The 26135-nt window shown below is 42.5% G+C and overlaps 1 protein-coding gene across 1 annotated transcript; it reads right to left on the bottom strand.

The window, feature by feature from the left end:
• LOC131203151 (CD209 antigen-like protein E) lies at positions 1-26135 on the bottom strand. The gene is made up of 6 exons (XM_058193103.1): positions 26045-26135; positions 20641-20739; positions 18221-18307; positions 17308-17459; positions 15877-15986; positions 1-325 (listed from the first exon to the last, which is right to left on the bottom strand). The coding sequence occupies exons 2-6, from the start codon at positions 20675-20677 to the stop codon at positions 166-168; spliced, it is 546 nt and encodes a 181-aa protein (XP_058049086.1). The 5' UTR covers positions 20678-20739; positions 26045-26135; the 3' UTR covers positions 1-165.

The following is a 26135-nucleotide window of genomic DNA, read 5'->3' as shown; positions in this document are numbered from 1 at the left end:
GCAGGATGGAAAAGGAATTTGGAAGCTGATGTCAAAATCCAGAGTTCTTTCATGCCTCCACAGTGGCTGACTGGGGCAACTGTTTTTAAGAGGCAGCTTCACCGATTGGGATTTTTGTCTCACTGAGTTCATCAAATACAATTTGGTGCAACATTCAGCAAATAATTAGATTATCCATTTGTCTTCCGGTTTCTGCTTGCAAATGCCTCTTCCTTGAATATTACAAGGTACAGCATACCAACACACCAGGTTTTCTTTACATTCATTCCGCAGTCTCATACATTTATTAGCGCGAACGTTCGCTGGCTCTTTATCCATCCAATATCTGAAAAGAAGAAACTGTCGTCATTCCTCCAGACAAAATTAATATCATTTATAGACTTTGGAGCAGGAAATAAAAATTCAGTCTGAAGCAAGACCCCAATGCTTTATAATACAAGTGCTTTATGTTTATTTGTTAGGATTATAACAAGATGTATTAGAGATAGAAGTCGATGTGTCACATAAAAGCGGAAGTATATTGCTTGGCAGAGGTGTGGTGTTGCAAGCTTTCTGTAAAGCACAGGAATATTTCTACATGCTGTTCTTTGTAACCTGTTCCAGAAACTATATGTGGTAAGAAGGGACATCAATAGCAATGTATGAATCAACATATGTATCCGGATGGTATATGATAATGGTAGTCCATATATTGGCTTTTGTCTGTGACAACCAATTAGGATAACTTCTTCTTGCTTAAAAGTCTGTGCTGACCAATTGGCCCCCATCTTCACCCATATCTTCAATAAATCACTAGAGATGTGCTATGTTAGACCCCTTGCAATTTGCATACCGAGCAAATAGATCAACAGATCATGCTGTTAATATAGTTTTGCACTACATCCTACAACATCTTGAATCTCCAAGGATCTATGTAAGGGTCCTCTCTGTAGACTTTAGTTCAGCATTCAAACCATCATTCCAGACACTCTTCTAACTAAGCTAAACCAGCTACAAGTACCTGAACAGACTTGTAAGTGGATCACAAGCTTCCTAGCTAGCCAAACCAAACATCCATCCCTACCTTCTACTACTTTCTTTTTCCATCCACATAAACAAAATAATCTCTCCTTAAGGGAACATCCATTAAGGTAGGATCTAACTTTTTTTTTTTTTGAGGAATAAGCCCAGTCGTCTTTTTCCTTCATACCTCTGGGTTAAGATCCTCAAAATCCATCCCCTCCTCTGGGTAACACTAGGCTAAAATATCCAGACCATCGTAGAAATCTCCTCAACCCCTTATCATTCAAAACGCACAGACATACAAACATAAAAGAGGATGGTAAAAAGAACACCCCCCAAAATTAAAAGAAATCACCTACATGAGGTATTTTTGGGTCTCTGCTCTGAAATATATTTGTCCCAAACTTTAACATCAAGTCTCTGTTATCTAAAGTGATTTTAAACACCTCAAACATTTAAAAAATAAAATCAGAATCACAATTCAGAGCAGGATTGAAAATATATCTGCATAGCTGCCATATGCATGCAGCGTTGCAGGAACAAGCTACCCATTTGCCCTACCTCTCTCTCAGACAGGCTCAGCAAAGAAAAAAATGTGTAAAAGAAAGAACAAACCGCACCCCCCCTTTTCTTACTTCTCTCTTCCAAGGCAAAAAAGAAGGGGGGTATACAGGGAGGAAGGATACTGCTCCTTTCGCCATTTAACATCACAAATAACTATTTCTAACTCACGGACATTATAATCCAGATTGTCACAGTCCCCTTTCAGCTTTTCTACCTGCTCTAAGCATGCAGATTTGCCATTTAACATATCAATTCGTTCCCAATCGAGACCTCCACACACCCCTTTTTGGGAAACAGTTCCTATATACAGAGCCCTAAGCATCCAAGGATAAGTTTGCCTGTTTCCCCTGCTCGATTGTAGTTTTTGCCACAATCCCAGACCTCCCTGAGATCTGATCTTCCATCAAGCGCAGTTTGACACCAGTCCCAAATTTTATCTTTTGGTTGGGATTTTCCCCGCATCCCCCTCCCCTCCTTTAACATCTATACCTGTAACGCCATATACAGACATAGGAAGCTGAGGATGATATTTATCACTTACAGCACTACTACTGCCCAGATCGATGGTATGAGACAGGCAGTTTGCCTCATCCTTTGGGTAGTTTCCATATTGCCTGAAACCTGGAACTCTCCACAAGTTCTACAAAATATATAATTACAGTCTTTTAGATGTGTTGAGTGTGCTAGCGCAGCTTCCAGAGTAAATTCCTTTCGTTGCTAGTGCCGATGGGTCCTTTCTTCTCCTCTCCCGTTTTTAGGGACAGCTTCCGGTGTGTCACCAGAAGGGGAGAGGTTCCTTGTCATTTCTAAAGAGTTAATTTCAATGGATGAGCCGAGTTGGGACCCACACAACTAGGTTTTCCTCCATGGGTAGGGTCCTTTGCGCTGCCCTTCGAGCCGCCTGGTCTGCCCTGTTATTTCTTTGTTCAATACCTGATACTCCCTTCTGATACCCTGGTATTTTAGCATTTGTGGGACAGCCACAAATATTTGCTTCTAAGACAGCTTTTAGGGCATGTGGTGTATAAACCTCTATTTCCTGCCCCAACTGTTAATTTATTAGCTTCCTGTGTTGACAAAGCTTTCAGACAAAGCTTAACCTTTTGCTGTTTGACAGATAAGAAACCGGACAATTCCTGTTTTCTGGGTAAGACCCTCCCCCCGCTGTTACATTTTCCTTTGTATTTGCAAACAGTTGGCCAACGGCTTCTCTCAAGTTGGTAATCCTATCCTAGGAGCTTGTGTGAGGGCCTCTTTGAGAACTGTGAAACTTTTCTCTTCCTGTTCCCGCCCACCAAGGATTCCTTTTTTGTTTTTTTCTTTCACAACAATATACACAAGCATCAACATAAAACAACTACATATCATGTAAGCATATATATGAGCAAAAGTATGCAACAACTATATTAATTTGATATAATGACAGTTTTTGGTTAAAGCTTTTGGGATTTTGAGAAGAGACCACAGAGTCTGGTAGTATGTTCCAAGTGTTAATAACTCTGTTGCAGAAGTCACTTCTGCCAGGCCTATGAGAGGGGGCTTTGAAAATCCTACCCAAAATACTTTCAGCATGTCAATTGTCCCACCAGAGGCAAGAATACTCTAGACCACTGCTACACAACACTAAAAGATGCCTATCGGTCTTTACCACCTGCAGCTGTAGGACACTCTGATCATTGCATGATTCACCTTGTACCTGCTTACAGGCAAAGACTTAAAGCCATAAAACCAATAATTAAATCAGTGAAAACCTGGACGGAGGAATCAGAATTAAAGCTACAGGCATGTTTTGACTGCACTGATTGGAATATTTTTAAAGATACCTCTGCAGACCTGGATGAACTCACAGATACTGTAACATCATATGTCAGCTTCTGTGAAGACCTATGTGTACCTACAAGGAACTTGCGAATACACAGTAACAACAAACCTTGGTTTACACCTAAACTTAAGCAGCTACGACATTCCAAAGAGGAAGCCTACAGAAAAGGTGATAAAATGCTGTACAATCAGGCCAGAAATGCACTAACAAGGGAGATAAGAGCAGCAAAAAGAAGCTACTCTGAAAAGCTAAAGAATCAGTTTTCAGCAAATGAACCAGCAAACATGTGGAAAACTCTTAAAAATATCACCGGCTATGGCAAACCTCCTTCCCAGGCTGAAGGTAATCAACAACTGGCAGATGACCTGAATGAGTTTTACTGCAGGTTTGAAAGGAAACTACAGCCACCTATCTCCACAACCCCCATCTCAGACACACCAACAACAGCCAAGCCTCCTACAACTGACCCCATTTCATTGGGTTCACAACCCCTAGTGATCACAGAAAAGGAAGTGCAGGACCTATTTCACAGACAAAAGCCAGGAAAAGCTCCAGGCCCAGACAAGATAACTCCTTCTTGCTTAAAAGTCTGTGCTGACCATCTTCACCCATATTTTCAATAAATCACTAGAGATGTGTTATGTTCCTTCTTGCTTCAAACGCTCTACCATCATCCCAGTGCCGAAGAAGCCCACCATCAAGGAACTGAATGACTACAGACCAGTTGCTCTAACATCTGTAGTCATGAAAACCTTTGAAAGGCTAGTGCTTTCCTACCTGAAAACCATCACGGATCCGCTGTTAGACCCCTTGCAATTTGCATACCGAGCAAATAGATCAACAGATGATGCTGTTAATATGGCTCTGCACTACATCCTACAACATCTTGAGTCTCCAAAGACCTATGCAAGGATCCTTTTTGTAGACTTTAGTTCAGCATTCAATACCATCATTCCAGACATTCTTCTAACTAAGCTAAACCAGCTACAGGTACCGGAACAGACTTGTAAGTGGATCACAAGCTTCCTAACAAACAGGAAGCAGCAGGTGAAGCTAAGCAAGATCACATCAAATACCTGTACAATTAGCACAGGGCCCCAAGGCTGTGTGCTCTCCCACTTCTCTTCTCTCTGTATACCAATGACTGCATCTCCAATGATCCATCTGTTAAGCTACTGAAGTTCGCAGATGACACAACAGTGATTGGTCTCATTCGAGACAATGACGAATCCGATATAGACGAGAGGTCGAACGACTAGCCTTGTGGTGCAACCAAAACAATCTGGAACTGAACACACTCAAAACCGTAGAAATGGTGGTAGACTTTAGGAAAAACCCTTCCATACTTCCACCTCTCACAATACTTGACAACACAGTATCAACAGTAGAAACCTTCAAATTTCTGGGTTCTATCATATCGCAAGATCTCAAATGGACAGCTAACAACAAAACATCATTAAAAAGGACAACAAAGAATGTTCTTTCTGCGCCAACTCAGTAAGCTCAAACTGCCCAAGGAGCTGCTGATCCAATTCTACAGAGGAATTATTGAGTCTGTCATTTGCACCTCTATAACTGTCTGGTTCGGTTCTGCAACCCAACAAGAAAAACACAGACTTCAGAGGATAATTAGAACTGCAGAAAAAATAATTGCTACCAACTTGCCTTCCATTGAGGACCTGTATACTGCACGAATCAAGAAGAGGGCCGTGAAAATATTTGCAGATCCCTCGCATCCTGGACATAAACTGTTTCAACTCCTACCCTCAAAACGACGCTATAGAGCACTGCACACCAGAACAACTAGACACAAGAACAGTTTTTTCCCGAAGGCCATCACTCTGCTAAACAAATAATTCCCTCAACACTGTCAGACTATTTACTGAATCTGCACTACTATTAATCGTTTCATAGTTCCCATCACCAATCTCTTTCCACTTATGACTGTATGACTATAACTTGTTGCTGGCAATCCTTATGATTTATATTGATATATTGATCATCAATTGATGATCGTATCTTTTCTTTTATGTACACTGAGAGCATATGCACCAAGACAAATTCCTTGTGTGTCCAATCACACTTGGCCAATAAAAAATTCTATTCTATTCTATTCTATTCTATTCTATTCTATTCTATTCTATTCTATTCTATTCTATTCTATTCTATTCTATTCTATTCTATTCTATTCTTGGCCCCTCCTTTTCTGGCTCCGTCTTAAACCACCTCTGTAGCTTTTCAAAACCTACCCCTGCTTCTGCCAGCCTCCTTTTCCTTATCCTTTTCCCTTTCCAGTGTCCTTCCTTTTTTTTTTTACCTACACACTGGTTCCTTCCTATACGTTTTACTTACACACTGGTTCCTTCCTATACGTATTCCATATCCTCTGCCTTACAGAAGGTTCTCAGCTTCCATCTGCTCCATTTAATGCCATAGTCTTGGGACACGTACCCTGCCTTAAAGTTCATCAACATGCATTCTAACGGAGTAAGGGGTACACTTCCTCCCCCCATGATTTTCCCGGGGCACCAGACAAGACAAATAGGGAGAGGGATTTTGAGAGGAAGGTATGGGGTCCTTTCCACTCAGGAAACACAAGGGAGTTGTGTTTTTTTTTTCTTTCTTTCTTTCCACTTCACACAAGCCTGACTTCATTCACTCACACAACAGTCCTCCCACCTTTTCCCTTACTAATGGAGGGTGATCAGTCCTCCGCAACCGTCCCTACTTATAGGGAGGGTTTCTCCTTATCCCCAATACTTGCCTGCAGGCTGATGTCCTCCTCTGGCCAGTTCCTAGGCTTTGTCCTTGGTCTCCTCCACCTGTGGTTCTTGTGGAGGTTGCCGCAACCAGCCCTGCCCTGCACCAGCAAGAAGTCCCTCGGATCAAAGGTCCGGTGGCGCCAATTAAAGGGAGGTTTTTCCTGGCACAACAGGACAGGGGCAGTGGGCAAGGCACCACTCAGAGGGTCTCAAAACCCCTTGTCTCCTGGCATGGCTCGCCAGTAAATGTTATAGAAAACTTACGTCTTAAAGTGAGGAGACAAGACCGCGAAGGATTTGAGAAACAAGAATTAATTTATTATTTGTGCAAATAGGACACAGATCCCCCCACTCGGGTGGAAAACAAAGGTCTGAGCATCGAGCAAGGCTTAAACATAATCTTTTATACTTTTGGTTACAGACATTGCCATAACCAAAAAGAAGAAGTTATCCTAATTGGTTGTCACAGATAAAAGCCCATATATGGACTACCATTATCATACACCATCCGGATACATATGTTGATTCATACGTTGCTATTGATGTCCCTTCTTACCACATATAGTTTCTGGAACAGGTTACAAAGAACAGCATGTAGAAATATTCCTGTGCTTTACAGAAAGCTTGCAACACCACACCTCTGCCAAGCAATAAACTTTTATGTGACACGTCGACTTCTATCTCTAATACATCTTGTTATAATCCTAACAAATAAACATAAAGCACTTGTATTATAAAGCATTGGGGTCCTGCTTCAAGGCCATTCACCTTCTTCCCTCACTCAATGGGAGTTTCTAACAACTCCAAAGGTTGTTTTGTGGCTGATTTGGCAACGCCCAAGAACAGTTTTTCCCGAAGGCCATCACTCTGCTAAACAAATAATTCCCTCAACACTGTCAGACTATTTACTGAATCTGCACTACTATTAATCGTTTCATAGTTCCCATCACCAATCTCTTTCCACTTATGACTGTATGACTATAACTTGTTGCTGGCAATCCTTATGATTTATATTGATATATTGATCATCAATTGTGTTGTAAATGTTGTAGAAAACTTACGTCTTAAAGTGAGGAGACAAGACCACAAGGATTTGAGAAACAAGAATTAATTTATTATTTGTGCAAATAGGACACAGACCCCCACTGGGTGGAAAACAAAGGTCTGAGCATCGAGCAAGGCTTAAACATAATAATACCATCATTCAATCTCTAATTTTCCCATTTTTAATACTTAGTTCTTACTCATATTTCCTATATTTCTTTCTTCAACTCTATTTATATTAAAATAATATCCTTCATTGTTTGATTATTCAATATTTTAATATACTATTCTAATGCCATTCACGATATTATTTAAACATACAAAATAACGCTATTCATATTCTTTGCTTTCATCCAATCTATATTGTTCTAGTATTAATACACATGTTTATATTAAAAGTTTTTTTGTTATTTAATTGCTCAGCGTTTAACAATCACAATGTTATTTAAGCTTACTTAATAATACCATCATTCAATCTCTAATTTTCCTATTTTATTATTACTTTTGAAGGTATATGTACCTTTATTATTATTTGTGCAAATAGGACACAGACCCCCCCACTCGGGTGGAAAACAAAGGTCTGAGCATCGAGCAAGGCTTAAACATAATCTTTTATACTTTTGGTTACAGACATTGCCATAACCAAAAAGAAGAAGTTATCCTAATTGGTTGTCACAGATAAAAGCCCATATATGGACTACCATTATCATACACCATCCGGATACATATGTTGATTCATACGTTGCTATTGATGTCCCTTCTTACCACATATAGTTTCTGGAACAGGTTACAAAGAACAGCATGTAGAAATATTCCTGTGCTTTACAGAAAGCTTGCAACACCACACCTCTGCCAAGCAATAAACTTTTATGTGACACGTCGACTTCTATCTCTAATACATCTTGTTATAATCCTAACAAATAAACATAAAGCACTTGTATTATAAAGCATTGGGGTCCTGCTTCAAGGCCATTCACCTTCTTCCCTCACTCAATGGGAGTTTCTAACAACTCCAAAGGTTGTTTTGTGGCTGATTTGGCAGAGAAATAGATGTGGGGTTGGGGACACATCACCCCCTCCATCCTTTTGAACAGGCCATGGCAAAAGATTACGTATCTCTAGGCATCTGTTTTTTAAAAATGGACTGTGGCACCGTTCTTGGTTGCTTCAGGAATTGAGGCTTGGGGAGAATTCTGGAGTGTTTCTATTCCCATCTTTGCTGGTGATTTCAGATGGGGGTGGTAGGGGGAGGAGAAGACAGGATGAGGGTACTCATTCGCAGGGCACTGTAGAGTTTGGTCCTTTCTTCATTATGATCTCCCTGCAGGAAGGCATTGAGGAAGGTCCTCCATCAGTTCAGGGCTCAGTGTCATCCCTATGTGTGATGGAATATGCAGCTGTAGGACCGTGTGTGTGTGGGGTGTGTGTGTGTGAGGGTGGTGGGAATTTGGCCATACAGAGTTTTCCCAGGAAAAGGCCTGTATTAAGAGGCTGAGCAGTCCTGGATGAAGAAGAGGGAACGAGGTTCAGGGTAGCCACATTTTAGAATCTCCGAGATGGTATCTAATAGGTTAGAAGGTTATAGCTTTAGCTTGGCAAGATTCTGTCCATTGGGTGCAAACAGAGCTGAATAAAGGGTTGAACTCCATTCGTTGTATCATCGCTAGGTCCAACACAATTTATTTTATTTATTTATTTATTTATATTTATATACCGCCCTATCTCCCTAAGGACTCAGGGCGGTTCACAGGCAGTTAAAACACATATAAATACAGATTAAAAACAACAATTAAAAAACTTATTCTATAGCCTAATTTTTAAAACAATATAAATAATAAAAACCCCTTAAAACCAATTTTTTAAAAATCTAATCCAGTCATGAGATGAATAGGTGTGTTTTAAGCTCATGACGAAGGTTCGGAGGTCCGAAGTTGACGAAGTCCTGGAGGAGTTCGCCCAGAGGGTGGGAGCCCCACAGAAGGCCCTTCCTGGGTGTCGCCAGACGGCACTGCCTAGCTGACGGCACCCTGAGGAGTCCCTCCTGTGAGAGCGCACGGTCGGTGAGAGGTATTTGTAGCAGTAGGCGGTCCCCAAATAGCCCAGCCCTATGCCATGGGCGCTTTAAAGATTGTCACCAGCACCTTGAAGCGCACCCGAAGGCCACAGGTAGCCAGTGCAGTCTGCGCAGGATAGGTGTCACACGGAGCCACGAGGGCTCCCTCTATCACCCGCAGCCGCATTCTGGACTAACTGAAGCCTCCGGATGCCCCTCAAGGGGAGCCCCATGTAGAGAGCATTGCAGTAATCCAGGCGAGACGTCACGAGGGCGTGAGTGACCGTGCATAAGGCATCCCGGTCTAGAAAGGGGTGCAACTGGCACACCAGGCGAACCTGGTGGAAAGCTCTCCTGGAGACGGCCGTCAAACGGTCTTCAAAAGACAGCCGTTCATCCAGGAGAACGCCCAAGTTGCGCACCCTCTCCATCGGGGCCAGTGACTCGCCCCCAACAGTCAGCCGTGGACTCAGCTGACTGTACCGGGATGCCGGCATCCACAGCCACTCTGTCTTGGAGGGATTGAGCTTGAGCCTGTTTCTCCCCATCCAGACCCGTACGGCTTCCAAACACCGGGACAGCACTTCGATAGCTTCATTGGGGTGGCCCGGTGTGGAAAAGTACAGCTGGGTGTCATCAGCGTACAGCTGGTATCTCACACCGAAGCCACTGATGATCTCACCCAGCGGCTTCATATAGATGTTGAACAGAAGGCGAGAGAATCGACCCTGCGGCACCCACAAGTGAGGCGCCTCGGGCCGACCTCTGCCCCCTGTCAACACTGCTCTGCGACCAGTCGGAGATAGGAGGAGAACCACCGATAAACGGTGCCTCCCACTCCCAATCCCTCCAACCGGCGCAGCAGGATACCATGGTCGATGGTATCGAAAGCCACTGAGAGGTCTAATAGGACCAGGACAGAGGAGCAACCCCTATCCCTGGCCCTCCAGAGATCATCCACCAACGCGACCAAAGCCGTCTCCGTGCTGTAACCGGGCCGGAAACCGGACTGGAACGGGTCTAGATAGACAGTTTCATCCAGGTGTAGGGGAAACTGATATGCCACCATACTCTCAACAACCTTCGCCGCAAAGCGGACGATAATTACCTAAAACAGCCGGGTCCAGGGAGGGCTTCTTGAGGAGGGGCCTCACCACCGCCTCTTTCAAGGCGGCCGGAAAGACTCCCTCCAACAAGGAGGCACTCGTAATCGCCTGGAGCCAGCCTCGTGTCACCTCCTGAGTGGCCAGCACCAGCCAGGAGGGGCACGGGTCCAGTAAACACGTGGTGGCATTCAGCCTACCCAACAACCTGTCCATGTCCTCGGGAGCGACAGGGTCAAACTCATCCCAGAAAATATCACCAAGACCACCCTCAGACGCCTCATCTGAATCGCCGCAAGTTTGGTCTAAACCGTCTCGAAGCTGAACGATTTTAATGCTAAAGATAAACAAACTTTACATCCCCATCCCAAGCCAAGGGGATCATGCTGTGGAAGCCTTGTGCCTGCAGACTGTTAGGATCCCAATGGGATAAACATATGGAGGGTGAAGCCAAGCAAGGTGGCTTCCTTCATTTGAGGGGGCCAACCAGGTCCGGAGATATCTTCTTTCCCCTCCCACTTCAATTTTTTTTATTTTATATTACATATACATATCAATGCATGAACAGTGTGACATCTGGGTACCATAGACTTCAGTACAGATAAAATAATATTATTAATCATAGTTATCACATTCATCCAGCTTATATATTTCTAGTAGTAATACACATTTATATCAAATTATAATCTATAATCTATTTCATATTGTTTAAATATACATAATACTACTGCCATTTAGTTTCTAAATCTCCCTCTTATCATTGCACTTATCTTATTTTATAAAAATGTGTATGCTAATATTCCCCCTTTCTCTTATTTCTGCCTTTATTCTAACTTTTATTCATGTCACCATTACATTAAAACACGTTACCTTTGTATTACAATACTATCCTTCATTATTTCCTTGTTCAATATTTAAATATACAATTCTAATCAATCACAATATTATTTAAACATACAAATTAATTCTATTCATATTCTTTGCATTCGTCCAATTTATATGATTCCACTATTAATACACCTATTTATAATAAAATATGTTCTTTCGTCATTTTATTACTCATTATTTCACTTTATTATTCCACTACAAATCATATTATTTAAACATAATAATACTATTATCCAGTCTCTAATTTCCCCCTTTTTAATACTTAGTTCTTACTCATATTTCCTATATTTCTTTCTTCAACTCTATTTATATTAAAATAATATCCTTCATTGTTTGATTATTCAATATTTTAATATACTATTCTAATGCCATTCACGATATTATTTAAACATACAAAATAACGCTATTCATATTCTTTGCTTTCATCCAATCTATATTGTTCTAGTATTAATACACATGTTTATATTAAAAGTTTTTTTGTTATTTAATTGCTCAGCGTTTAACAATCACAATGTTATTTAAGCTTACTTAATAATACCATCATTCAATCTCTAATTTTCCTATTTTATTATTACTTTTGAAGGTATATGTACCTTTATTATTATTTGTGAAGGTATATGTACAATCCCTCAATCTCTTATTGAACACATTCTTATCTCTGTTCTAATTTCTCCTCCTGCCACTATTATAAAAAAAGGAAAGAAAAACATTTCTTTCTTCTTTTTCCTATCAGTCTTCTACCCATCATCAATGCTTTAATTCTTATTCTTTTTTTAAATTTGCCTCTCATATTCTTCTCTTAAACCTTTATCTCTGTCTGTATCTGTGTCTACATCCTGCTTAGTCAATCTAAGTGTTTCTCCCATCACTACCCTCTTCCACTGTCTAGCTTTGAAATAATCAGCCCGGACCCCTGTCTCCCCTCCCCAAGTATCTCTTGGGGAAGTTTCAGATCTCTTAGAATGTTCCCCCCCCCCCCCCGTTTGATTCATCAAACATTAATTTTATTGATGCTCGTTATCTTCTTTTTGTTGATTCCTCAATTCTGATTTTCCCACTATTTCTTCTGATAGCTCCTTCCTTTCCTGGGCATCTTGGTCATTGCTCATTATCCTGTGTGTAATATATTTCCCATTTTTGATCAATGCCATCCATTAATTCCATAATCGCCTTATGTTCTTTCTGTATCATATCCTTTATGCTTTGAAACATCCATCTCACTCAAAGTTCCACTCGTTTCCTCCTTATGTTGCATCTTACCTTGTTTTAATAAATTCCACTTTTGGCCGATAGCCCAAGAACCATTGGTTCAAACCTGAGGTTACTCTTCAACGTATACACTAATAACAGTTCTTTATAGAATAGAATAGAATAGAATAGAATAGAATAGAATAGAATAGAATAGAATTTTTTATTGGCCAAGTGTGATTGGACACACAAGGAATTTGTCTTGGTGCATATGCTCTCAGTGTACATAAAAGAAAAGATACGTTCATCAAGGTACAACATTTACAACACAATTGATGATCAATATATTAATATAAATCATAAGGATTGCCAGCAACAAGTTATAGTCATACAGTCATAAGTGGAAAGAGATTGGCGATGGGAACTATGAAATGATTAATAGTAATTAATAGTAATTAATAGTATTAATAGATTAATAGTAGTGCAGATTCATGTTCCATAAGTAGTCAATCAGTTCCATTTACATAGTCTAGGGAGTTATCCAGGCCTCTTTAAACCATCTTTATAGATTCAGTTATATAACTTAACATTCAAGGGTCACTTTAATTAAATGACTTCCTTGTTCTCCAATTTAAATCTCCAGTGGTCGTAGGGTAGATGTATATAGTCCAGTAAATATTTTCACAGTCCTTTAAGATCACATCAAATACCTGTACAATTAGCACAGGTCCCCCACAAGGCTGTGTGCTCTCCCCACTTCTCTTCTCTCTGTATACCAATGACTGCATCTCCAACGATCCATCTGTTAAACTACTGATGTTCACAGATGACACAACAGTGATTGGTCTCATTCGAGACAATGACAAATCCGCATATAGACAAGAGGTCGAACGACTAGCCTTGTGGTGCAACCAAAACAATCTGGAACTGAACACACTCAAAACTGTAGAAATGGTGGTAGACTTTAGGAGAAACCCTTCCATACTTCCACCTCTCCCAATACTAGACAACACAGTATCAACAGTAGAAACCTTTAAATTTCTAGGTTCTATCAAATCGCAAGATCTAAAATGGACAGCTAACATCAAAAACATCATCAAAAAAGGACAACAAAGAATGTTCTTTCTGCGCCAACTCAGTAAGCTCAAACTGCCCAAGGAGCTGCTGATCCAATTCTACAGAGGAATTATTGAGTCTGTCATTTGCACCTCTATAACTGTCTGGTTCGGTTCTGCAACCCAACAAGAAAAACACAGACTTCAGAGGATAATTAGAACTGCAGAAAAAATAATTGCTACCAACCTGCCTTCCATTGAGGACCTGTATACTGCACGAATCAAGAAGAGGGCCGTGAAAATATTTACAGACCCCTTGCATCCTGGACATAAACTGTTTCAACTCCTACCCTCAAAACGACGCTATAGAGCACTGCACACCAGAACAACTAGACACAAGAACAGTTTTTTCCCGAAGGCCGTCACTCTGCTAAACAAATAATTCCCTCAACACTGTCAAACTGTTTACTAAATCTGCACTACTATTAATCTTCTCATAGTTCCCATCACCAATCTCTTTCCACTTATGACTGTATGACTGTAACTTTGTTGCTGGCAATCCTTATGATTTATATTGATATGTTGGCCATCAAATTTTTTTTATTTATTTTTTTTATTTGAATTTATATCCCGCCCTTCTCCGAAGACTCAGGGCAGCTTACACTATGTTAAGCAATAGTCTTCATCCATTTGTATATTATATACAAAGTCAACTTTTATTGCCCCCAACAATCTGGGTCCTCATTTTACCTACCTTATAAAGGATGGAAGGCTGAGTCGACCTTGGTCCGGGTGGGACTTGAACTTGCAGTAATTGCAAGCAGCTGTGTTAATAACAGACAGACTTAGTCTGCTGAGCCACCAGAGGCCCTTACAATTGTGTTGTAAATGTTGTACCTTGATGAAGGTATCTTTTCTTTTATGTACACTGAGAGCATATGCACCAAGACAAATTCCTTGTGTGTCCAATCACACTTGGCCAATAAAAAATTCTATTCTATTCTATTCTATTAAATGGGTATTCCCAGGCTTGTATATTTTCCTTTCATCAGCAGGTGGAGCTCTCAGGTTAATTTTCAATGTTGTTACTAGAAGTCTGGTTTTAATTATTTTAAATTGTAATCCAATTATAGAAGCAGTGTCCATTTTTTAAATGTGTAATTCCAGCATTTTAAATTGCCTTCCCAATGTCATGTCTTCCCAATTTGAGAATCCAATTTCCTGCATTTTCAAAGATTTGTTTTTCTCTCTTTCATCTTTTCCTTCCAGTTTATTTCTGTTCCATGGGTTGATTGTTCTCACTGTCAGAAAATGTCTCCTGATTTGTAGGTTGAATCTCTCCTTGATATGTTTCCATCCATTATTCCTTGTCTGGCCTTCCGGTGCTTTGGAAAACAGGTTGACCCCTTTCTCTCTGTTGCTTCCTAAGGTGCTGCACTGGATGCCAAAATGCCTCTGAATGTAATTCAAAGTGTTGATTTAAACTGCACTAGACTGAGTAGCAGAGCAGCAGGAGGCACGGAGCATATTTCGAAAGGAAAGATCCACTTTAGGGCAAGCAATCAAGAAAAAGCAGCAATTATATGCTACAGCAGCACAGCAAAGAGAAGGATCTGGAACGCAATGTCAGAATTGTTATGTTTTTGAATTTTTGGAGGGAAATTTGGGCGGGAAAAAGCACGTTTCTGATTGGCTGGTGCCTCAGCCAAAATACTATATAAAGAGGGCTGTTTGCCAGCTGTTTTCGCTGGGTTCTCACAATAAACTTAAGAGCTGTTGTCACCAATGACTGTCTCCTGCCTCCTCATTGCCCGAACGTAACAAGAATTTTTAGCCTTGTCTAATTTCTGGGGCTAATGTCCACTCCTGTCCGCTCCACTCCTCGGCTTCTTCAGCCTCCTCCCAAGGTCAGCCTGGTTTGTTAAGTGGTCACTAAGTGAAACTGCAGCTCTGCTTATCATCTTATTTCAGCTTTCCTTTGCTTTACAGACCAGGGAAGGTAAAGAGGTTTGAGGACTGGTCACTTTGTCATTATCATTGAAAATGTGAATGGTTCCTCTGGTGTCGATCCTGGGACCTGTTGGAGCCACTCTCCCAGCTTAGGAGTCCCAGCCCTGAATGCTCTTGCTTTGGCCTTGACTCTCCCGATCCTGCCAAGTTCCTCCTGTCTGTCTGTCTGTCTGTCTGTCTGTCTGTCTATCTGTCTATCTATCTATCTATCTGAGAGTTTCTATACCCCAAACCATCTGCAACAATTTGTAATGACTCCCACATAATGACACAAGTCTGGTGACATCATACAAATACCATTGCTACCATATATTCTTGTGCCACCTCTCTCAGATCTGAAGATATTTTAGGCTGTTCAAGAAACAAACTTAAATTAGACACTTACGTCTTAAGGGGTTTAAGTGCAGTATTATACCATATCCATTCCCTGCCATCGTGAAGCAATCCAAGCCAGTAGCTACCATGTTTTTGTCTAATTGCCTCTTCTAAGTACTTCTGAAAGAAAAAATCCAGGCATCATTTACAGTGAATGACGGAGACCTTCTCACCTGAAGAACGTTCTGAATCCGAGCCTCCCCAGAAGCATCAGTGGAGGAATGTGTAGAAGCAGCAGCAATGCAACCCATACGCTACAACCACCAAGAGTGGGGCAGATCAGGTTCCTGAAACAAGGGAACATCCAGGAGGAACCAAGGAGGCATTTGGGTGAACTAGGAGGGCCATGGAAGCCATGATCAAACCTAGTCTATGGGCCATTCCACATTTGCACCTAACTATGGTGAGAGATGAACAGGGAGCCGCTTTGTTTCAATGTTCTCCGAGTCCTTGTCTCATCTCCTCCTAAGCCCGTGTGGCTTCCCTCATCCCTCACTCTGGCCTTAGTTTGTCCCCATGAAATCAGCAACCATCTTCAGTGCTTCCACGATGAACACAGTCTGATCCAAACTCAGGTCACCTCCACAGTGGAGGACAAACAGTCTCTCGGCCACCTCAGGTTGGTGGGGAGGACATATCTGCTCACCTTCTTTCCTTCTTCTGAGCAGCTGCTCACTGTTTTGGGGGCTTCCAGGAGGGAGGAGTCCTGCAAGACTACCGGCTAGCAGGAATGGCCATCTCTCTCAACACTGGCAGCTGTTTCCACCTCTGCAACCACTGTACGGTCGCTGTGGTTGCAGCTGTCTTCTTTCAAGACTCAGCACAACTCTGGGCTTTCCAAAGAGCTGCACTTGGAAAAATACCCTACATTCTCCCCCAAAGCTGGTCCTTCACCCAGCCCAACCGATTACCGTGAGCTACCAGGATTCGGGGAGAGCCAGGGTCTCCTAGACCATTCCACAGTTGTGCCCCAAAACTCCATGGCAGTTGAAGGGAGCTGCCAAGCTTTGAGAGGGCAGGTGGAGCTTGGAAAGAGAAGGAACCCCATGCTGAAAAGGAACTCCCTGCAGCTCTGTTCAGCACCCAGGTAGAGCTGCTGAGTTTTGGCCCCCACAGGTGCTTTCCTGCTTTAATCCCCACAGTCAAGCTGTGGATCCAAGCCTGCCACCCCCCACCCCACCCAAGACCCTTCTGAGCCCTCTCCTGCAGCCCTGGCCTGAACGCATGAGGACAGCTTTCAATGAGATGCCCTGCTATCCAGGGATTATCCAGAGACGGACGATGCAGGAGGGGGATCAGCGACGGGCACAGCCAGTTTTAGGCTGGTGTCCTTTTCTGCCAGATCCAGGCCAGGCTGACAGTGGGGACAGACCAAAAGCCGAAGGATACAACAACCAAACTCAGTCATTCCATCAGAAAAGGGAGAAGGGAGGGCGCTTACCTCCTCCGCTTCATCTTGAATATCGGCTATGTAAGCTTTGGAATCATTGCATAATTTTATTGTTTCATGAAAAGTGGATGCCTTAGGATTAAGTAAATAAAGGTGGCCGTTATAGGCTATCCATTTGTGATTCAGTTTGTAATGAAGGTCACCTTGGAGACATGAAAAGGGAAAGAAGAAAGAAAAATTAGAAGGAGCAGAGTTAGGCAAATACTTTTATCCATTTTTTAAAATCCATTTTAAGAAAAAAAGCAGTCATGTTTTCAAAGTGGGGGAGGTGGGCTTGGGGCAGAAGGAAAAAAATAAAGTAAAACGAAAGGGGAAAAGCTTTTCTGGGAGTAAAATTGCAAGTCCTGTAAAAAAAAAATTATCCTCCACTAAATATATTAAAATCTCATAGAATATCTGTACCTTAAGATTGAACATTGGTGCTCTCTGAGTTTGGTCACTTTCTTGCAAAGGTTTTTAGTACCCAGCTGGGTCACATAAAGGAATGCAGGACCATCCAGCCCACAAAGACAGGGACTTTTACCCAAACAATTTGTTAGCACCGAATTGGATACCTGTTGGTAACCAGGGGTGGGGGTGGGGGTGGGTGGGAACAAGGGAGCCATATGCCTTGGGCCCGAAAACCCCAGATCCAGCTCACCTTCTGCTGTAACCACTTGGCTTTAGTAAAGCCAACTTTTGGCTAATCATGAGCCCGAAAGTCTTTCTTTTCTAACTGACCAAGTTGAGATAGCTGACAATCTGCCCAGGACAATACTTAAAAAACAGCAGGATGCACCGCCCCAGTCTGCAGGACTGATGGATGATGCCTAGAAAATTGCAAAAAAAACCCACCAAACCCTGACTCGGAGAAAAAGATCCCTCTATCTGGATTCTTTCTCATCTCTATCTGTGAGAAACTTACCAATCTCTGCTTGAATTTCTTTGATTTTTTCAGCCCATGGAAGCAACACTCTTGATGCATTCTCAGCTTTCAGGATAATTTCAGTATCTGAAACACATGTAGCAATTTATTTATTATTAATCACACTTTTATACCGCCCTATCTCCCAAGGGACTCAGGGCGGTTTACAGCCTATTAAAATATAAATACATAATAAATACAAAGATAAATCATTCATTAAAAAACTTATTAGATAAGGCCGAATTAAAATTGACAATTAAAACACTAAAACCCCATTTAAAACTACATTTAATTAAAAACTAACCCAGTCCTGCGCAAATAAATAAATGTGTCTTAAGCTCACGGCTAAAGGTTCGAAGTTCGGGAAGCTGACGGAATCCCAGGGGAAGTTCGTTCCAGAGGGTGGGGGCCCCCACAGAGAAGGCCCTTCCCCTGGGTGTCGCCAGTCGGCACTGCCTGGCGGACAGCACCCGAAGGAGTCCCTCCCGGTGAGAGCGCACGGGTCGGTGGGAGGCAGTCGGTGGCAGCAGACGGTCCCGTAAATAGCCCGGCCCTAAGCCATGGAGCGCTTTGAAGATGGTTACCAACACCTTGAAGCGCACCCGAAAACCACAGGTAGCCAGTGCAGTCTGCGCAGGAGTGGTGTCACATGGGAGCCACGAGGGGCTCCCTCTATCACCCGCGCAGCTGCATTCTGGACTAACTGTAGTCTCCGGCTGCTGCTCAAGGGAAGTCCCATGTAGAGAGCATTGCACTAATCCAGGTGAGAGGTCACAAGAGCGTGAGTGACTGTGCATAAGGCATCCCGGTCTAGGAAAGGGCGCAACTGGCGAACCAGGCGAACCTGGTAAAAGGCTCTCCTGGAGACGGCCGCCAAATGATCTTCAAAGGACAGCTGTCCATCCAGGAGAACATCCAAGTTACGCACCCTTTCCACTGGGGCCAGTAACTCGCCCCCAACAGTCAGCTGTGGCTGCAGCTGACTGTACCGGGGTGCCGGCATCCACAGCCACTCTGTCTTGGAGGGATTGAGCTTGAGCCTGTTTCTCCCCATCCAGACCCGTACGGCTTCCAGGCACCGGGACAGCACTTCGACAGCTTCGTTGGGGTGGCCCGGTGTGGAAAAATACAGCTGAGTATCATCAGCGTAGAGTTGATATCTCACACCGAAGCCACTGATGATCTCACCCAGCGGCTTCATATAGATGTTGAACAGGAGGGGCGAGAGAATCGACCCCTGCGGCACCCCACAAGTGAGGTGTCTCGGGGCCGATCTCTGTCTCCCGTCAACACCGTCTGCGACCGGTCGGAGAGACAGGAGGAGAACCACCGATAAACGGTGCCCCCCACTCCCAATCCCTCCAACCGGTGCAGCAGGATACCATGGTCGATGGTATCGAAAGCCGCTGAGAAATCTAATAGGACCAAGGCAGAGGAATAACCCCTATCCCTGGCCCTCCAGAGATCATCAACCAACGCGACCAAAGCCGTCTCCGTGCTGTATCCGGGCCGGAAGCCGGACTGGAATGGGTCTAGATAGACAGTTTCATCCAGGTACAGGGGTAATTGACGTGCCACCACACTCTCTACAACCTTCGCCACAAAGCGAAGGTTGGAGACCAGACGATAATTACCTAAAACAGCTGGGTCCAGGGAAGGCTTCTTGAGGAGGGGTCTCACCACCGCCTCTTTCAAAGCGGCAGGGAAGACCCCCTCCATCAAAAAGCATTAGTAATCCCCTGGAGCCAGCCTCGTGTCACCTCCTGCGTGGCCAGTACCAACCAGGAGGGGCACGGGTCCAGCAAACATGTGGTGGCATTCAACCTCCCCAGCAACCTGTCCATGTCCTCGGGAGCCACAGGGTCAAACTCATCCCAAACAGTCTCAACAAGACAACTCTCTGACCTCCCATCTGGATCCACCCAATTTTGATCCAGACCATCCCGAAGCTGAACGATTTTATCGTATAGATAACCACTAAACTCCTCAGCACGTCCCTGCAACGGGTCATCCCGCTCCCCCTGTTGGAGGAGAGAGCGGGTCACCCGAAACAGGGCGGCTGGGCGGTTATCTGCCGACGCAATGAGGGAGGAGACATAGCCACGTCTCGCTTCCCTCAATGCCACTAGGTAGGTCCTGGTATATGACCTAACTAGTGTCCGATCAGCCTCCGAATGACTGGATCTCCAGGAACTCTCTAGGCATCTTCTCTGGCGGAGCAAGAGCACCTCTTCAGATCTGAAGCTGCCTCCTGGTCTATCGAAAGCCCACTTCCTTCCATGCATGAAGATATCTGTCGGTCTCTGCAGCTAGGAAGTGTTTTTCTTCCTCTTCCCAGGAAAGATCCCATTACGAGGTCCCTGGAGGCAAATCTCAACAAACCCCAGAAAACCATGTTCAGACTGGAACTCTTTACTTACCATTAAGGGCACCAAATTCGGCATTCTGCGATATCATATAATACCTAATTTGTGCGATTGCTTGACGAAGTGGATCCCGTTTTGCCTTTTCAACAGCACCTGAAGGAGAGGTTTCATTACCATATAATAATAAGTTGGATTGAGACCCATTTGGAGATGTGGTCAAGGTACCAGGCTAGAAGGAGGGAGACCATGAAATCTTTCCCCACCTTGGCCACAAAACCGTCTGGGTGACCTTGGGCCAGTCACTTTGGCTCAGCCCTAGGAAGGAGGCAATGGCAAACCCCTTCTATAAACCTTGCCTCTTTGAAGTTCAAGCCAGCATTCTTTTCCAGTACCAGAAGCTTGACAGAATGGAGAAGTGACCAGTTGTTTTTTCCTAGAAGGGCTGAGGAAGATTGGGGAATCGATTTATTAACTGGAAACCACTTCTATTTGGACTTTGCTGGGAAGATAGATCACTGTGGAGATTACGTTTATTATATTTAATTAGACAACAATTGATAAGAGATGGATGGCATTAAGAAACAAACATGGGAATTTGATCCAGGACAAATTACCCTTAACTTTTGGGATGATTTGGGATAGATAAGAGGCTGTGGTAAATTTTCCACAAGTTGATTAAAGTAATAGTTTGTTAACACAGGGTTTTGAAACTTTGATCTTGTATTATTATTATGGTTAATCTTCAACTCTGGGACTGGTAAAAAAGTTAACAGTTCAAGTCCTAACCATGGACCTAAGAGCTGTTAAAGTAACGCCTGAGGATATAAGCTCTTTGGAGTAGGGTGGTTTTTGTTTTTTGCAAAGTTGGGATATCCAGGTCGAATAAATTCAAAATTTCCATGTATCTAGGCAGCCCTTTGGGTATTGCTCCAAGGGTTCCTAATACTATTGGTACAGCCATTGATTTCTTCCTCCATAGCCGCTGAACTTCAATTTGCAAATCACGACATTTTATTATTTCTCTTCAATTTGTGCATCACCTGGTATTGCAATATCAATGAACCAGAGCTTTTTTCTTTGTGGTAACCAATATTGTAGTACTGTATTACTCATTGTTCAGTTAAGGGGATAATATGTGTATGTGTGTTGGTTTATTTTTTTCTTTTGAGTGCACCTTTTTAATGTGTTGTTTTTAATGTTTTTTTAATCCTTTTGCAGTTTTGCATTTTAACTTCCTTTAGAATAAAATAAAAATAGAAAAAAAATATATAAACTTTGTCAAGAATACCGCAAGGACTAATCCAGACAGTCTCCAAAACCCAGAGACCATTGAATGGGAGGGGGAAAAATCCTAGAATTCCCACATCACATATTGGATTTGATTACAAAAGGTTGCAAAATGCACCCACCAAAGAAAAACATGGTTTGGCCCAACTCCTTTAAAGATTTCTTCTGCTTGAACCACAGCCACAGAAACATTGACTTCTAACACAGTCAAACTGACCCATGTCATCTCCTTACAAAGATCTAACCAAGGAGGACACAGTAGATGTGGTATCATGAATTCATACAAATAGCTTGGAGAATTCTGGTTCCCTGAACTCAACCCTACAGTCTCCCCCTTTTTTATGAACCTTCCTCTTCTTTCTCAAACAATGTAAGGATGCCTGCGTATTGGAGAGCAACTGGCCAAGTCAGGGGAAGGAGTCAAGTGGCCAATTAATCTGGAATCTCTATGTGGGCACAAGAGGGCAAACTCTGATCCTCTCTGAATGCTGTTGAACCTGATTTAGTCTGGCCCAAGTGTAAATTGCCAGTCTGGGAAGATTCTTGCACTTGAGCAATAAAATATCTAATTGAACACTTCACATGTGGATCTCATTGTCCGCAGCTGATTCTGTATGATTCTCTCACCTTTTCACACAGAGGTTGAACTGTGTGTGCCCAGAAAAAACAGACAAACATACATAATGCAGTGGGAACTTAGGAAGTGTATGGTAAAAGGAGAGAGGGAAACATGAATGAACATAGACTGAATACAAAAATTTGTAATAGGGAAAAAGCCAGAAGAGATCTGGTCACACGAAGGGGACAAATGAAGATGAGATGGCAAAACTAATCGATGAAGGAAGAAGAAATGAATTGAGAGAAAGGTGATGAAAGGAAGTTCATTTAGTGACCTTTTGAAGTTTCAACAGCACCGAAAAAAGTTATCTATGACCATTTTTCACATTTATGACCATTGCAGTATGCCCATGGTCACCTGATCAAAATCCAGACACTTGGCAACTGATATTTATGATGGTGTTTCAACAGCAGGTCAAGTTGGGTCTTATTCAGATCACATCCCGGTGTGTTTTGGAAAGGAGAAGGCACAGCTGTTGTTGCCTGTGCTCGCGTTTGCACGGCAGTGGTGAGACTGCACTCCATGACCAGAAGCTGCTGCAAGAACATTTCGGAAAAGAGCGGAGTCCAGCTTTTTGCTTTTCACCCGCTCGCCACTTGCTTGCAGTCACTGGCACGACTGCTGGTGCTGTTGCTGGCCTCGTAGGAGCTCTTCACCCTGCTGGTAATCCTGCTCTTGGGCCCCCTTCTGGTCCTCCAGCCTGGTGTGGGGCAAGTTGTTCCAGATCTACGACCTCTGGAGTGCCCTCCTGCCATCACCAGCCTGCCAGGGCTGCCACCGGTAGAGGCCACAGTGACTCACCTTCAGGCTGCTGAGTACCTTCTTCCTGCAGGTCTAATCCGTGCTGCATTCTTCAGGCCCTGGTGGGCACTGCAGCTCTCATGCTGGCTGTGTGAGGTGGCATGGCTCTACTGGCAGCAGGGGGGCGCTCTGGAGGTTGTAGATCTGGGACAACTCACCCACGCCAGTCAGGAGCAGCCCAGCAGACAGCAACATTGCCAGGAGGGCAAAGAGCTCCCGTGAGGCCAGCAGCAGCACTGGCAGCCACTCAGCAGCCAGCAGCAGAGAAGTGTCCCGGCAGCAACAGGGCCAGCAAGCATGGCAAGCAGAGTCATGGGGTGTGCCGAGAGCTTGGGCCATTGTAGTCGCAAGCAAGCAGGGGGGTGGGCCAGAAACGATGGGGGCAGTGGTAGCAGCACTCCCACTCCCATCAGCCCCCATGCTCACATCCTCCTGTATGTGAAAAAAAAAATAAGACACTCCTGAAAAGAAGCCCCAGTGCTTATTTTGGGATCTAAAAGAAAATAAGACTGGGTTTTGTTGGAAACAATTGATAAATAAGGAAAGGTATCAGGATTTAAAATAAATCAGAATAAAACAAAAGTGATAATCAAAAATATGTCTAAACAACAGAAACAAAAACTAGAGGAAATAACAGGATTTGAGGTGGTAAAAAAGGTTAAATACTTAGGGGTTTATATTAGCTCATCGAACAAGAAACTTTATAAGAATAATTATGACTTGCTATGGCAAAAAGTTCAGAATGACATGAGTGTCTGGAAAAAATTGCAGCTATCGCTATTGGGGAGGATAGCGGCTATCAAAATGAATGTGTTACCTAGATTTTTATTTCTGTTCCAGATGATACCAATAATTAAGAAAGATAAAAATTTGGAGGATTGGCAGATTGGGATTAATAAATTTATATGGCAAGGTAAAAAGGCGAGGGTTAAAATGAAAATAATTCAGGACTCACGGGAAAGAGGAGGCCTAAAAATGCCTAATTTTAAACTATATTATGAAGCAGTAGCCCTTTCAGTAATAAGTGACTGGTTTAATTTAACGGAGGAAAGAATTTTGAATATAGAAGGTTATGACTTATTATATGGATGGCATGCGTATTTATTTTATGAAAAAAAAGTGGATAGGGCTTTCAAGCATCATGTGTTGAGAAGTGCTCTTCTGCCGGTCTGGAAAAAATATTCTTATAAACTAGACTATAAGATTCCTATATGGGCGAGCCCCAGACATGCAATAGAGAATATAAATATAGAACAGAAACAGGAAATGATTACTTATAAAGAACTTTTGTATGCTGAAGGAGGTAGCTTGCAATTAAAATCATTACAGGTATTAAATGAAGAAGGGAGGAATTATACTTGGTTTCAATATGGGCAACTAAGTGCTAGATGGAAAGAAGATCAAAAAATTGGTATAATGCAAAAGGAGGAAAATTTAATAAAGCAAATTAGAAATCAGACCCAGGAGCATATAAAGAGATTGTACAATGTGTTGCTTGAAATAGATTCGGAAAAGGATTTGGTAAAAGACGGTATGATAAAATGGGCACAGAATATTCAGGAACCAATAATGTTGGTAACATGGGAGAAAATCTGGGTTAGAAATATTAAGTTTACACAAGCACAGAATCTAAGGGAAAATTTTTATAAGATGTTTTATAGATGGCACTTAGATCCCAAAAAATTATCATGTATGTATCCTGATAGCCAAGCGAAATGTTGGAGATGTGACTGTGATGATGCTACATATTTTTATATTTGGTGGACTTGCAAGAAAATTAAGGCCTTTTGGATAAGAATTTGGTGGATTATTCAAAATGTCCTGAAGCAGAAGATAAAGTTCCTGCCGCAATTTTTCCTTTTGGGAATTATAACGGATTGTACAATGACTGAGATTAAATTGATTTTGAGCTTAATAACAGCAGCAAGGCTGTTGATTGGACAATATTGGAAGAAAAAAGAGTTACCTACAATAGAAGAATGTATATAGAAAGTTACTAACTTGGCTGAGATGGCTAAAATCTCAGCCTTTTTGAAAGACAATACGCAGGAAAGATATTTAATTGAATGGAAAAAATGGATTGATTATTTACAAAACAGATATCAGATTAAGAGATATCAGATTGCCTTTGAATAATTAGGATGTATTATTTTATATAAGGGGGGGGGGTGTTAGGAAATGAAAAGACTTGGATGAGGTTAATTAGATTAGAAGGGAAAATTTTATTCTATTTTTGGTTTATGTATAACAATACCTTGTGATTGACCTGGGAAGCCGGGGGGGTGGAGGGGGGAAGGGGGTTTTGCGGGGGGGGGGGGGGGAAAGGGAGAAAAATGTTTTTGTTTGTTAAAACTTTTTCAATAAAAAGAAAAAAGAAAATAAGACTGGGTCTTATTTTTGTGGAAACACGATAACTTAAGAATTGCAGGGATTCATTTAATCGTGGCAAGAAAGTGGGACAAGAAACAACTGCCTTGATTAGCAAAAGACATTTGCAATTCTACTTTACTGCAAGGTTATATTAACAGCATCTGAAACAGCACCTCTCCCCCCTTGCCTTTACAGCCCAAGAAACTAGGGAGGGTCTCTTGTGAGATGTTTCCCACATGTCTATGGCAGCTGCAGGCTAACCTGGATCTTTGCCAACCATTGTCTGGCTTTGGATTCTCCCTCTGTCTCCCAAACTCATTCCCACATACCATTACAGACCCTCAGAATTGATTAATTAGTTGGATAAAATTAAAAACGTACATAAACTGATATACCAAAGGGTGTACAAAAACAGACAGAAGAGCAGGAAAATGCCAAATGTTGCACAATTGTAGCTTTGGAGACATTCTTG

This window comes from Ahaetulla prasina, chromosome 8 (genome assembly GCF_028640845.1).
Source record: "Ahaetulla prasina isolate Xishuangbanna chromosome 8, ASM2864084v1, whole genome shotgun sequence".
Lineage (NCBI taxonomy): Eukaryota > Metazoa > Chordata > Lepidosauria > Squamata > Colubridae > Ahaetulla > Ahaetulla prasina.
Note: the sequence above shows the minus strand (reverse complement) of the source record. Positions and strands in the feature narration are given on the sequence as shown.